Consider the following 15,961-nt stretch of genomic DNA (forward strand, 5'->3'; position numbering starts at 1 on the left):
TTATAATACCTTAAACACTTACAAAAACATTGTTGCTTCAAAATTGTTTAATTTTCCCAAAAGGTTGTTTGAATAACACTCGAATACCACCATTGCTCTGAAGATCTAAAAATACTTAATGAATTAGCGAGTTTAGCGTCGTTACCAGATATTCTCGGATAAAATAAACATTATTATAATATAAGCTTCCATTAACGTCACACCAGCGGAATAATTGGCCAAGTGCGAGTCGGACATACACAAAAAGGGAACGGAGGAACCGTACCACCAAATTTTCATACATTTTGTATTCTTTGTATTTATTATTATAACAGCCATTGAAGTACATAAACCGATTGCAAACATTTTAACCGTTTCCCTATTACAGTTTTATTGTATGGCAACATCCATTTATATTTAAGATTTAATTTTCTTTTTAGTTTTTGTTGTTATAGCGAACACCGTTATACATACTGTCTAAAAACTTTCCATCTATTACGGCTTAAGAAATAGAGCCCTGTGATAGACGCATAGATGAACTGGTTGCGTTTTTACCCGTTGTGTACGGAACCCTAAAAACCATCACTTGATGCAAAGTGGCCTGGAAAAGGGTTCACCGCAGGTATCTTAACTTTTTCAATGAATCTATTCTGCTGAAAGCCGTACCTTCTTATGTTTGATTGAATTAGTTCAAGCCTTCGACTTTTATAACGGACTAGGCAATTCAACAGTTTTGAAGAAGACAAAAGTTTTAATACTGAAAGTTCGCAAGAAAATCTTCGACCGTCCGAGTGCGCCTGAAAATTAAGATCGGGTTAAGTAAATATCTTAAGTATCTGTCTAACATTTTTGATAGCTGAAATATTTTCATAAGCGTTTATTTAAAGGTCACTTCAGTTGTAAAATACTTTGGAACAAGAAAATATACAAGTATTCCAAACGTAGAGGTGGATTCAACCCTTCTAATTAATCAAAATCAAATTTTAATTAATAATTGTGCGCCCACTCGCGAATTGTACACTTTTAATTAAAAATGAGTGATCGAAAACTGTTCTTTAATCAAAGGAAATATCATAAGGTACTAGAGTGCATGAAATTTAAATGAAATTAGCAATTACTTCTCATCGTAAAATAGATTAAATTAATGAATCTAGAATTTCGTATTTCTTCTTGAGAAATTGTAACTTAACCTAACCTCACTTACTGGATATTAATGAGGCCTATAATATCACTAATATCACATACGAGTGATGGTTTATGTCGACAATCATCGCTGACGTTCCTCATTTGTCGCAGGCTGTCGTCAGCGACCGTCTATGACGATTGTTGCATACCGTTGTCAGCAATCCTCGACAATATTTGCCGACTAGTCTCGCCCATCACTGTCAGTCGACAGCGATCATAGTCGGTCGCCAATCGTTGACGAGAGTTGACGAGGGTCGACCAAATTAAACGTTGTTACGTAACCACTTCTTAATAATTTCGGTGCAAGCTGTTAATACACTGGTACAGTTGCAAGTAAATTCCATCTTCGCGGTTTTCATTAAACTGCAGAGATATGTAGAGTATTAGAGTAAAGACTTAGATATTTCTTAAACAATGTCAATAAAACGGGCGAGTGACTCCTACTATTAAGTTTTCTAGCCACATGAGGATCGTCCTTATATTGGCTTTCCAAGTAATGTAGACACTATGTAGTCGATTTTGTACTTGTTAAATATCTAGTTTTTCTTAGTAACAGCAGTGTTAAACAATTTTTTGTTGTGATTTGAAGGGTGTGGTGAAGTTTCAGCTTAGTCCTCAGATGTAGCGGTGCTTATGTGGTCAACCTCAGGTAGGACTTTGATCTTATCTGGGCTTGACTACACATGTCCATGGGTGGCAGTAGTCATTCCTATCAAGTGGACTGCATGCTCTTCTGCTACTCTTATATTATAAAAGTCTATTGATGATTAAATTAAACCGAATAAATTATTTAACTTATGAGCTACATCAATAAATATTAATACATATTTGATTCAGTAATTTCTTAGGTATCGTTTAACAGCAATTACCTTGGTAATGTAAGTATACATCGTAGGGTGTTTTAATTAACAAGTTATAAAGCACTCATACAAATGTACTATACATTTGTAGGGTTTTATTTATTTCTCCATAGATATTCAGAATTTATTATATGATTTCTTCGAACCTGTTACGTTTATTTAATTACATAACTCATATGTAGGAAAGGCTTTGTTCCCGACTTTCTCCGAAAATTCCGTAATATATCGGTTTCTCATTTATCTGAGATGTCATATATCTCATATATCTGTCTGCCTCTATCGGCAGGAATGTTTTCTAATGTAGAACTATATTTTACGTTCTAATTTCTGCCAATTAACCCTATATTAAAATTGTAAAAAAATACATGAGGTTTTTTCAAATAAAATAATATATGCGTAATAGATAGTTTCAAGGAACAATGTTTAAATATTTTATGTCAAGGGATAAAATGTTTTAAGATTCCCAAGCCGCTTTTAGTGAACATAAACCTCGCACCCATACCTGCTGAAACTTTAACGAAGTAGTAACCCATGCCCAAATCACATTACGGTCTTGGATTCGCGGAAAAACGCTCGAATCTTAAAGCCCTTTTCAAGAAATCGAACTTAGTTAAACAGTAATCACTAGATCATCTACATAGACCCTCCTACTATTAATATTTTTTTATTATAGTAGAAGCAAACGAGTATGCAATCCACCTGATGGTAAGTGGCTACTGCCGCACATGGACATCTGTAATCATCTCCACATAGGATTAGAATTTTACCCGAGGTCGGCCACAGATGCCCGCTACCCCTGAGGACTAAGCTGGAACGCCTCGAAAAAGTCTGTCTTATCATCCTTGTCGTCCCTTATCTCTTGTCAACCTTCAAACCATAACACAGCAGCGCTTCAATGCTGTTATTACATAGAAATAGGTGTGGCGGTGATGCCGCTGGAGTCGAACTACAAAGGGTTCTACAACATTTACTTAGTTGCTGATAAGATGAAAAGTAACTAGATAAGCATGAAAATAAATTTTACTCAATTTAAAAACGAATATCATTAAAATCCCCGGAAGACCCGTTTCTGAGAAATGTGAGATTATTGAACTTATTGATGAAGGGAACGTTAATTTAATCTGCGTACGTCCATTTGATTAAATATTTTATCGATGGATTTTATTAACTTATTCATTTTGATAATTTAAGTAATTTGAAGAAATAAGTATAAATGAGGAGAGTAATTATACGAAAAAAAGAAATAAAAAACCGCAGATCACGTGTACCCGTTACATAGTAAAATATCAATTTCGCGATAATTTTAGTCAAAAATCATATAATTATACATAGACTAAACTATGGATTAAGTATCCAAGTAATGGCCAAGTAGTAATAGCCTAGTGGTTATGAAACTCGGCCTCGCAATCGAGGGGTCCGAGGTTCAAATCCCAGGCACGAAACTCTGATTTTCCGAAATTATGTGCGTATTAGAAATTAATTATCACTTGCTAAAACGGTGAAGAAAAACATCGTGAGGAAACCTGCATACCTGAGAGATTTATAAAACAAAAAAATCTCAAAAGTATGTGAAGTCTACCAATACGCACTTGGCCAGCGTGGTAGACTATGGCCTAATCCTTCTTCATTCTGAGAGGAGACCTGTGCCCAGCAGTGGGACAATAATGGGTTGATGATGATGATGATGATGGATTAAGTATAAAGTACGTATGTACATTGTAAATGTATATTTTGTAAAGTCGCGAGTGGAGTAATTTAATTTGACAGCTTGAAATTCCACTTTGAAATAGAATAAATTCAGAAGCCCTGATATTTTAAGAATGAATGTCTAAGTCCTCGTGAATATCAGAATAATTTTACCCTGTTGTTAACTGGAAAACACAAAAGACAAAGGTTAATAATCTCTTACTTGATGAGAGCAAAGAAAGTAATTATCTGTGAACATAAGTACATAGTACTCTTTTTTCGGAGTCGATAAAAATATAGCGGGAAATAGCTGTTTGTACGAGGATATATTTCTTGCTCACATTACACAAAACTAGCGAGAGGGGCGATGATGTATTTCTAGTGTAAAGCGGTTCTGTGTTGCGCTGAAAGAGTATGGATGTCAATTGACTTACATATGCGGTTACCATCCTGGGGCTTAGAAGTAGCACCGCTTCAGAGCCTTTGTTCCTTTCGGAGTTACTTACAAATATCCAAGGACGGCAGTAACTACTTACCATCAGATGAACAGTTTTATCGTTTGCTATTTAATCAAAAATAAAAAAGAAACTAAAAAACTACCCACATTTTGAATAAAATTTTAAATTGTACACTTTAACAAGTCAAATGCTTACTGGTTTTGAAAACAATTCCTTCGATACAGCCCATAAAAAAGTATGGTTTCGTGTAGGCCATATTTCGAAATAAAAAAGTATTCAAATTTGTAACAGGAAGTTGTAACATCATAGCTACGGCTCACGTTGAAAGCTCTTTTATCTCTAGGGAATGTTATTTATTACTCTTGAGTCTTGAGTGATATACGCAAAAAGGATTAGTGAATGGTGAGAGTCATCGACCCATAACTGTTTCACTACTGGAAACTAGCCGCTTTAAAAACTAAAAAAAGACTTAGGGCTTAGGCTGTAACCGACCTTAGCCCATAGCAGATTATCAAACTAAGCAGACATTAAAAACTTTATAGAAATATCGCTAGCATGTCGGTTTTCCCGTGACGACTTTCTTGATAGAGCAAGTGATCATTAATTTATGAGTATACAGGGTGAATTTTTCAAACGGGCCTTCAGGGCCAAATCCAAAACTATAAGGATTAGTACGAGTAATTTGTCACATAACATTACTTCCCAGAATTTGATCCTTATAAGCGACACTATCAGATAGTGGAAAAAATATAGAGGGTGTATTTTTTTTCAAAACGTACTCGTTCGATTGCCGGCTAAGGAAAAATATATTTTCAACAAGTAATTAATTAAAAAATCAAAAAACCCGACTGACCTATAAAGCTAAAGTCGAATTTCCAAAAACTGTGAAATAGGCGTTTTATTATTTTTATCCAGAAAGCCAAATACATAGTTTTATAGAAGGTATCTGCTTAAAAATCAAAAGATCTTCATCATTTTATCCTCCTAGAGCTCATTTACGCTATATAAATACCCTATGAGTAAATTTCGAGCACTCTGAAGTACAGCAGTTTTCCTTTGCGTTTATCTTTATCACAGCAGCACTACTCATTTAGTCAGACAGTCATCTCAATATGTTTTATATATGTATATATTATATAATGTATGTGTAATATCTTTTAAGTTCCTTTATTTTGATACCCTACTCGATAGGTTTGGATTTTTTTTTAAAACGTGTTACTATTTCGCAAAAAAATATCCACCATTTACGATCTATAAAAGATCTATCCGGTGGTTATATTACCTCGTTGGGGTAGAATTTCATTATTTTTATCGAACAAGCCTGATACAACATTTTATAGTGTTTGCTTCAAAATTGACGGTTGTTCAAATTAACTTTTAACCCTTATTTTACCCTCTACGGGGTTGATTTTTCGGGAGGGGATGGGGAGTTGTGTTCTTGTTCCTACCCAGAAAGCCAAATACTAAATTTTATAGTAGTTACTTCAAAATTAAAGGATTTCAAAAAAACTGTTTTTCCCTATTTTACCCTCTTAGGGGCGGAATTTCCAAAAAGCTTTTCTTAGTATTTATTTACGCTATATAGCAAACTCATGTGCAAAATTTCAGAACTCTAAGTTGAGCGATTTTGGCTGTACGTTGATTTCTGAAAAATGAAAAAGTCATTTAATTAGTCAGTCAGTCAGCCATCTTGCTGTTTTATATATATACAAATATATTTTTATAATCTACGTTTAATTTACTTTCATTTCATATCCCACTCGATAGGTTCGGTTAACTTTTTTTTTTTAAATTTGTTACTATTTCGCGCCAAAAATTCACCCTTTTGATTTTTTTTCTAACACCTATCTAAGGACACTCGGGTCATTGAGACGAATGTAATGACACATTAACTGTCGAAATTTATCCAGCCGTTTGTAAGATCGGATCAAATAAAGAAAGACAAACATACAAGATACGCGCGAAAAACATAACCCTTCCTTGGCAGTCGGGTAAAAATTAATGATGCAGTTTTAATTTTTATGAAAATCGGCCTCGTAACTTCTTTCAGCATTTTTCGCTAATCCTTATAGTTTCGGATTTGGCACTGAAGGCCTATTTGAAAAATTCACCCTGTATACTTACATTTGAACATTCAAATGTCAATTAAGTCCACGGTATAAAACTAAAATATTTTAAAATATATTAAACAAAAGAACAATAATTTTCAAATAAATTGTTTCAAAATGAATATTTTGATATTCGTTATTTAAACATTTGGATAAATTCATGTAAATATATTGTATCGAGTGTTGCTTTGTTAAGACTGTTTGAAGTATGTAGCAGACTTGTTTTAAGTACTTTGTAGAGGCTATAATACTACAAACGATGCGATACAAAATGTTCGTCAATTGTAACAAAGTGTAAGAAACTTTTCTATTCGAAATGAAAAGCTATTGTACTTATGAATAATCTTATTTCTTTGCAAATTATTACTTTTCACTTTCTTTGCTTACTTAATTCATGTTTGCGTTAACATATTGTGTATTTGTTTTACTTTTTGTTTCGATTTATGCTTGAACTAATCATTTTTACATCAAGTTCTATTATTAGTGTGAGGTGAATTACATAAATATATGCCTTAATGTAGTATATATAGCCTTGACTAAGTTCAGTAATAATCACCGGAAAGAAATTACGCTTGCTCGGCCTAGGGACATTTCAAGGAAAAATAAATCGATTTAGAGTTCCGTGATTGAGTTTATTCGCGTAGGTATTCTTATATCTTTTCTGTTTTAATTTTATAAAGTGGGTACGGAAAATGCAGTAAATGTTCATTGCAATTCCTATGGGGTCATTTGGTTCGTAGTATATCTTCTTCATAGCTAAATTAATTGTATGGTACTTAAGTTAAAGCGATTTTAAGTAAATGTATTAATTAATTTGTATTTTATAATTTAAATACAACAATGATAAAAATATTAAAGTGGTAAAACCAGTATGGCTCGACCGAGAAGGTACCACCGCAATACCTATTTTAGCACACCTGATATTTAGCGTGATCTGTATCAGAGGAAAAATGTGATTCCTGGCTTACACATGAGCCGACCATCTTAGAAAGAGTGGCAACTCTAATAGGCTTCAGGCAGAAGTCCTGATCAGTGAGGAGTTAATTATATAGTTCCATGGGCGGCAGTGACCACATAACATCAGGTGAACAAGTTTATTTGTGTTTCAAGCATATAGAAATAACTTGTATTTCAGTTCATGGTCAAAGGAACAGTCCTGTAATCTAAACATATCATTAACACATTATTAAGAATTCTAGGTGTGTCGATTTCCCCACGATATTGTCCTTCACCAGTGAAGGTAGTTATAATTAATTTCTAAATCCATTATTATTAACGACTACATTCTAAAAGGTCAGTAATAAATAATGCTCCACTCCCAATAATCGCCATAATTTATCAGAAGGAAGATGTATTGTGGAAAAGCTCTTACTTCGGGCGTTTTAATGAATATCCATCATCGAATATTTAAGGTTTAAATGGAATTTGTTGTTGTTTTATAACATAATTATTTTTAGATTAGTAAATATGTTAACCACCGAAAGTCGTCGGATTTTTGTTAATAAAAAAACTGATTTATACCCGTTTCCGAAGGGAAGAATGTTTTTTATTTGTTTCAAGTGATATTTGACTTATTGTTTGGCATGCTCTTTAAGCCCTTGAGTCTTAATGGATTTTAACATATGAGATATCGTTGAATTTGTCTAAATCGTGGGAGTAATATGGGCCTTATTTTTAGTAGACTTCTTAATTAATGACAACAAACTATCTAAGAACAACAAAAGCAAAATGTTCATATTAAAACGGTTTCTTTAAAAAATTACCTTAAAATGAGAGGCTTGACGTAATATGGCACTAAATATCGCATCACAGTCAGTCAGCCATCTCGACAATCTCTCGACCTGATAAGCATTTGGAGTACATGATATGATTTGAGCCAAAATTCTGCTCTACTACTCACGTCTACACGGCAGTTAATTGGCTTAGTGCGAAATCGGTTTAGCTCTGTTAAGCTAATTTTCAAAATTCAAATTTCTGCATAAAATATTTTCATGTAACTATTACTGTCTCATTGATCAGGATAACCTATATTCTGACAGAGTGAGCGACTTTGGCCATAGTCCACCACCCTGGCCAAGTATGAATTTGTAGATAGATTCTTATATATCTTAAGCATGTTAAAGGACGTGATAATAATTAACCCTAAACTCTATAATTTTAAAAATTTCAAAGTGCCTGAATTCCGAACATTGGACCAACCTATTGAGGGGTCGAGTATAAACTACTAGGTTACCATAGCGCAAAATATTAGAGGGCTCTTAAAAATAAAATAAAACAAACCCTCTTGCTTGCACTACTAAGAAATTCCACCTAAAAACTAAGTATACGCGAAGCTAAAAATAACTTACATTTCGTAACAACTCGAAACTGCAGTTCTAGATTTGAATGTCGAAAAAATGAAAAAGATATACATTGAAGTATGTCAAGTGCGGATGAGTGTTGTTCTTGCGGTGAAGTGAGGCTACGTTGCACTGGACACATGATGTGAAAGAACGCTGTACGCAATGTGGACGGCGGAGCTTAGCTGTATTTTCATATTGTTCGGTGAGTATACTAATTTACTACCAATACTTCTACTAATGAATCTTTAGTACTACTGAGCACTTAAGTCTCTTTTTCGTGTTAAGAGACAGCCAGTTCTAAGTATCTGTTCTAGTTTCCGCACGGGCTTATAAGCAATTTCGTCAATTTGAATCTATCCTCTTTTTCTAACTACTTATTTGAAAGTATCTATTAACAAACTCGTGTAAATATGTAAATATAATAATTTTATACTTAAGTCTAAATATATAAAATATACCAAATTTAGCTATTAATGTTTATATACTCACGGAAGATGTAGTGTAGGTTTAAATTAGAGCACATAACAACTTTAATTCATTAGTTAAATTATGCTTATTTATAGTGTATTTCCATTCGATAAAGTTATATTATGACGCTATTAAACTAAAAAATGAGACAAACTTTTGAAAAGAAAGAAGCTTCGAGAACTAAGTTAAATACTTTTTCTTTATGTTACGGCGTTAATATAATTTTCTTGGAGTAAACTATCCATTATCTAAATATTAATAAATATTAACTTTATTCTTGGTATCAGCTATGAAGTATTTAAGATAATATTCAAATACAAACTATGTATATATTTACGCAAGGATACGATAGGTACTGTCCGTACTGTCCCTGTAGTTCCGGAACTAGAATAGGGCTACGGTATCCCCTGCCTGTCGTAAGAGGCGACTAAAAGGGGGCTTCCGGGGTTGCGGGCGGCAAGAGTGGGAGCTCGAACCGCCCGGCCAGCGGCCCCGGGAAGGACGACGGTATGTGTGGTCGCATACCGTCGTACACACCAGATGGTGTGGCGAGCGTCAAGCTCGCCTGGGCGGAGCCCGACGGGGCAACGCGCTAAGAGGACTCCGGTTGCGTTCCTTTGGAGATCCCGGAGCCCTCTACGCAGCGCAGAGGGCGACCACCACGAGGGGGGGTTTTAGTGCGGTAAAAATCCCACATAACCCGACGTCGCTCCCACGTTGTCGGGTACCTTTTGAAGGTTTCCCCCTCGATAACAAACAAAAAAAAAGACGAAAAAAAAAAATACGTCCGTCCGTACTGTCCGTACGATTTTCAATGTAGAATAGATTAAAGTTTACGATCAAATTTTAATTTTGTGTAAATATTTAGATTAACACAATGATTTCTTGACCATATTCAGTTTTATTTGATTAAAAATGTAGAAGCAGGGCACAACCTTCCTGAGTGTTCATGCAGTGACCAATTTTAACAATAAGTCATAAATATTTTCAAGGTGTCTGAAAAGGATTTTTAATAATGCGTTCAATATACACTATACATATTTGTATAAATAAGAGTGTGAATAATATAAAATTAAAGTAATAAAATTCTTCACATTTTGAACACGGTGATGCCACCGCCACCACTATTTCACCCTTATAGTAGCAGCGTAGTGATTTTACGATCGTAAAGCTAATATACGTATGAACGTGAGGTGGTTCAACTTAATCATCAGCTGGGTAATATGTCACTACAGTACTTTGTATTATGAAATCTGAAGCATAACTTGATATTAAGCAAACTTCGTCATCTAATACTACTTCTATGACAACCCGCGTGGCGGAACGGTTACCATACCCGGGTGGTTGTGTATTTGCCTCTGTGTGTCCATAGCATCCACGATACAGGGAATCCTAGTGTGGAGCTGTAAGCGTAGAAAGCATCGAACTTTTCTATCAAACAAAAAATGTAGGTAAAGGTGTCTCACAAAAAATAAATATAATTATCAAAGTTACTTGCTTAATAATATGCTGTGAACGATATTACATACGATACTGTGCGTAATTAATGCATAAATGTACCTAGCATTTTAATAAAGTTAAGAAATGTGTCTGTAAAGACGAAAACGTTGTCTTTCACCTCAGTGAATTATGTATTCATGTAAAATTTTGAGTAGGAATGTAAATATTCAGCTCAGCAATCTCAAAAACAGAACCATGTAATAGTTATAAACAAAGTAGGCTTAGAGTTCTAAAATAAAACCAGTGCTTTTTAGTAGATCGGAAAAGTCGGGGACATTTTCACAAAGTTTGTTCTACAAAATTGGAATATGTAATATATGAATTTTGTACAATTGTATATTACGTTTTAGTACAGGTCGCGTTCCGATCCGGTAGTAGTTTAAGAAAAATATTGTACCTGACAATTTGTAAGTGCCGTCGTTGGCCTATACAAAATAAATATATTTCATTTTAATTTTTTGGTAACTTTTGGCGGCATGTAACTGTGATATGGATTACAAAGGTTCGGAAAGAGTGACAATTACATTATATTACATATGAGTATGAATTACATATTATATGAGGCACCTAAAAGTCAAGTGCATGTATAAGTTTTTTCACGATTATTTCTTCAACGTTAAAACAAGGGATAATCTTATATATAAAATTCTCGTGTCACAGTGCTAGTTACCGTACTCCTCCGAAACGGCTTACCGATTTTCACCAAATTTTATATGCATATTCAGTAGGTCTGAGAATCGGCTGCTATTTATTTTTCATACCCCTAAGTGATAAGGGTTGTTCACCCTTAACATATAGCAACACAACGTTTGCCGAGTTAGCTAGTTATTTTATAAGATTCACATAACTTTAAAAAATCATTATTTAAAGGACAGTACCGTTCCACCGGGAAGGAGACACTGCCATACCTATTTTTAACACAAATCAGTTGTTATTTTTGGCGGAAAAGTATAAATACCGACAGAATTAGATATGAAATATGAAGTGACAAAGCACTAGGAGTGCCATCTCTCCTGTGCCTCTAAAATATGATTATTTAAAAAATACAGCAATAACGGGCACGTATTATATAAGTTTTAAAAACTGATATATTTACTGTACATTAATGTGCTACTAAATATTGTATACTGCGGCCTGCGGTCGTACTGCGCAAAATTAACAGAGATCGCCTTTGTATGTGTTACAACCAAAGCTCGATTCCAGATTAAACCAGTTTTGTCTAAGTACTATGTATTTTTTGGACATGACATTTTTATATACGTTAAATGTGTAGATGTATACAAGCAAATACTTAGAAAGTATAATGAAAATGTTATGCCAATAACATGTTCTATTACACAATACATTCATTTTTTTTACTAAAATGCACAAATGCATAAATACAAATAATATTAATTTTGTTTAAGTCAGTCTATTTGATCAATGTACCAGTAATAACTTTTTTTTATATTATATAGGAGTAGCAGACGAGCATGCAGTCCACCTGATGGTTAGTGGCTACTGCCCCCCATGGACATCTGTAATCAACCCCAGATAGAATTAGATATTACTATCTGAGGCCGGCCACAGATGCGCCGCTACCCCTGAGGACTAAGCTGGAACGCCTCGTTAAAGTATGTCTTCCTTACCACACCCTTCAAAACGGAACACAGCAGCGCCTAACACTGCTGTTATAAGGCAGAAATAGGTGTGGTGGTGGTGCCGCCGGAGTCGAGCCACAAAGGGTTCTACCACCTTCAAAAGCTGCTATTTAATATCTATATATAAATAAGGTTTTGGTTTTCGACGTTATTTACGTTAGATACATCTTTCATAAAATAAATTTATCGACAAAATTCTCCAACAACGCGTCAGAATAAGACACATTAAAAATCTGTGTTACAATCAGGTTTATTGTGTAAAACGTGTCTATTAAGCTCTTTAATAAGCATTTTAATGAGTATTAATTGTTATCAAACTAAGGACATTCCTAGAAGTTATGTTATTGGCACTAGGCTTCCCCCATATATCATCATCAACCCATTATTATCCTACTGCTGGGTACGAATCTCCTCTCAAAATGAGAAGGATTAGGCCATAGTCCACCGCACTGGCCACGTGTGTATTGGTTTATCTCTATCCTTTGACTTTATTTTTAAGTCGCACATAACCTTTTGGGCCTTCCGTTTGTAAGTATGAAGATAAAACTAAACAAAATGCAGTACATACGAGAAGTCATAAATTAACATCAAAAGTTATGTATGTATTAAAAATAAGTATTTCATGAAATAAGAGAACGCCGTAGTTTGAAACTGGAATTAAAATGAGAAATATTCTACAGCAAACTAAAAAAGGTCTGAGCTAACTGGTAGTCATGTGAAGCACTCGTGGACGCATTAAATCTTGCTAGCTACTTCACTGAAAGTAGGTTTTAATGCATTCGCTCCGTGGGATATTTCGGATTTAAAATTATGTTACGAGGCCGTTTTTTGTTTTGTTAATAACGTTACGTTGTTAATGGATAAGTGGGAATACTATATGATTTAAATATTTGTAACATGCTTCGGAGTATTTCAATATGCAGTCGCGGTCTTGTAACGTTTTAAAAGATTGTGTTTTTTTAAGCAGTGGCAAAGAATTTAGTAGTTAACCTGATGTTTAGTGGTCACTGCCGCCCATTGATCTGCATTAACAGCCTCATTACATTATTTACCAACTCTGTATAGATAAGAAGTGGTACCAGAAGTCGATCACAGGTGCGTTGCCAAACCTGAAGATTAAGACAAATGGCACCAAAAAGTGAGTCTAAAAATTCCTTACTGAAGTTATTATATCACCTACAACGCGAAAAATCCTTATGTGACACGATGAATTTCAATCGTTCCCATAATATAATGTTTAAATAAGATTAAATAAACTATCCACATCATAGAATATAATTTCATGCGTCTAATGGAATTAAAGCGCCTAATCTTATACCACTAAAGATAACTACTTATAATAACAATAATCATAAAAGACAGGGTTGCACAAACATAAGGACGTAGCCATTGCCAACAACATAAAGCAGGGCTGGGTTCCGGGATTATCTAATTTTGCCACGCTCTAGGGAACTCTGTTAAATTTAAATATCCTTAGACAGAAGTTGCTCTGACTGGCTAAAACCCTTTTTATGTCCCGCCTTTGGGCATAAGTTTATTATAAACTTGAAGAGATCTGAAACATTTCTAGTGTGAAGTAGTCCTTAAGTTTTTGTGGGAGAGTGTGAATATCAGCTGACTTGCATAAATATGAGACGGCCATCTTAGACCTCAGAAGTGGTAATTATTTTTAACTCTATCAAAAAATACAATTTTAGCGTTTTTTTTATTTTTTTTATTATAATATAGAAGTAGCAGACGAGCATGCAGTCCACCTGATGGTAAGTGGCTACTGCCGCTCATGGACATCTGTAATCAACCCCAGATATGATTAGATATTCCCACCTGAGGTCGGCCACAGATGCGCCGCTACCCCTGAGGACTAAGCTGGAACGCCTCTGAAAAGTCTGTCTCCCTTACCACACCCTTCAAAACGGAACACAGCAGCGCCTAACACTGCTGTTATTAGGTAGAAATAGGTGGTGGTGCCGCCGGAGTCGAACCACAAAGGGCTACCACCTTCAGATTTAAAACTATTTACCCCAACAACAGTAATGTAACAACGTATTAATTTTTTTATTCATTTTGAATATGGCAATACTCTTTGTGGGTCAACTCCGATGGCATCATCGTCAAACCATTTCTGTCTAATAACAGCAAAAATAAGCGCCGTTGTATTACAGTTTTATGAAGGGGCTAATACATCCGTTAGCAATGTCAGGTATGAATCTAATCTTGTTCACAGATGTCCATTGTCTATTGGCGGCATTATGAACTTACCACCAGGTGGTCTACGCGCTCATTTACTACATAAATAAAAAATATGTAAAAGGTAATATGTATTGGTAGAACCAAAGACAGCTTACACTCCGCTGCTCTGTAGTAAAGAACAAAAGTCTATTACTTTTTGTCAGACTGATAAATTGAATCAAATAAAACAGAAAGACTCATGTATCGTATGAAAGTCGAGATCCACCACGCGGTTTTGCTCATATGATCTCCAGAGCACAGTTTTATGTAAAACCTAGAACTTTTATGTCAACACCGTAAATATATTCGGTTTCGTGAGGGTTTATAGTTTACGTTATTCCGTGTCATAAACAAGTTACGAGTATATCCATTTCCATCGATTTGGTACAACTGTTGAGATTACACGTACTATAAACGAAAACCTTTTTAATTCTTTACTTTAACATATTTTTTTAACTATTCTGTTAACGCCAATACATAACAGATAAATGAATGTTAAAGACGTAAATGAGTTTAGAAAATAGCTATTATTTTCAAAGTACAGAAAGACGCTCTAATTTTATCTATTAGTGAAGATAAGTAGTTACACCAATTCATAAGCGTTTTACCAACAACAAAGTAGAGGCAAACTCGGAGATTATCTAATTTCTGCGCAACACCGGCCTAAGGAAATACGCGAATCATATTTAAGCCGCAAACATGCCCCTAATTCACAACTTTGCTATTTATTTGTATAACTATATTTTCTATAAAAGAGAGTTGTTTAGAACATTTTTGTAGTCTCGACCGTTTATGGCTGTCTATTAAGAAAAAGGATTTTTTAAAGAAAATCCATATTTTTTCCTACTTTGCAATACTAATTCTTAAGGATTATACATAACATATGACTGATGTATAATCCTTAAAGACTATACATAAGTCATAACATCGAAGAATTTATTGGTTAATTAACTAATTATGACCTTGACATACTGCTTAGTATGAGAAAGGTAGTAGGTTGGAAACTAAGTTCTCGCCGTTTTTTTGATTGATTTCTTAATAAAATAGATAACTGATTAATTAGTAAATTCTTAATATTTTGTTGTTTAAATATCATTTCAACGTTAAATATGACTTTCTATATCTCTTTGTTTAGCAATCATTCGGTTTTGGCTCAAAAAAGTCGAAAAGTTAAACAAAACTCCGCGCATAGCAAGTTGAAATTCTATTATAATGGTCCTAAAAATAACCTTAACCAAGTCGAGCATAAAATATACATTTTTGGAGAACAAAACGTCAGCTTTCGAATGATTTGAAATAATAGGGCCCAAAAAATTGTTTATACGCGAAATGTTTAAATTAATGAATGGCGGGAACTCAACTGCTAAATTAATATGAAAAAATATGTATTTTCTTAAAATTGAGGCTTTTCGTTTAGTTTGTCATTTATCATTACTTGCTAGAATTTGATGTTTATAAGCAACACTATCAGATAGAGGAATAATATAGAGGATGTTTTTTTTTCAA

The 15,961-nt window shown here is 34.3% G+C and overlaps 1 protein-coding gene across 3 annotated transcripts in view; it reads left to right on the forward strand.

Moving 5' to 3' along the window:
• Positions 1-15,961, forward strand: part of LOC140749101 (zwei Ig domain protein zig-8) — a 65,567-nt gene that overhangs the window by 2,575 nt on the left and 47,031 nt on the right. For 2 of the 3 annotated variants that reach the window (XM_073082124.1, XM_073082123.1), the window contains exon 2: positions 8,650-8,820. In XM_073082124.1, coding sequence (XP_072938225.1) covers positions 8,781-8,820 — 40 coding nt within the window. In that variant the 5' untranslated portion in view covers positions 8,650-8,780. Of the gene's footprint in view, positions 1-8,577; positions 8,821-15,961 lie in introns of all 3 variants that reach the window. The other variant, XM_073082125.1, reaches the window with a different exon arrangement.

This window comes from Epargyreus clarus, unplaced genomic scaffold (genome assembly GCF_041222505.1).
Source record: "Epargyreus clarus isolate Ecla_fem2 unplaced genomic scaffold, WU_Ecla_fem_2.2 ptg000017l, whole genome shotgun sequence".
NCBI classification, from domain to species: domain Eukaryota; kingdom Metazoa; phylum Arthropoda; class Insecta; order Lepidoptera; family Hesperiidae; genus Epargyreus; species Epargyreus clarus.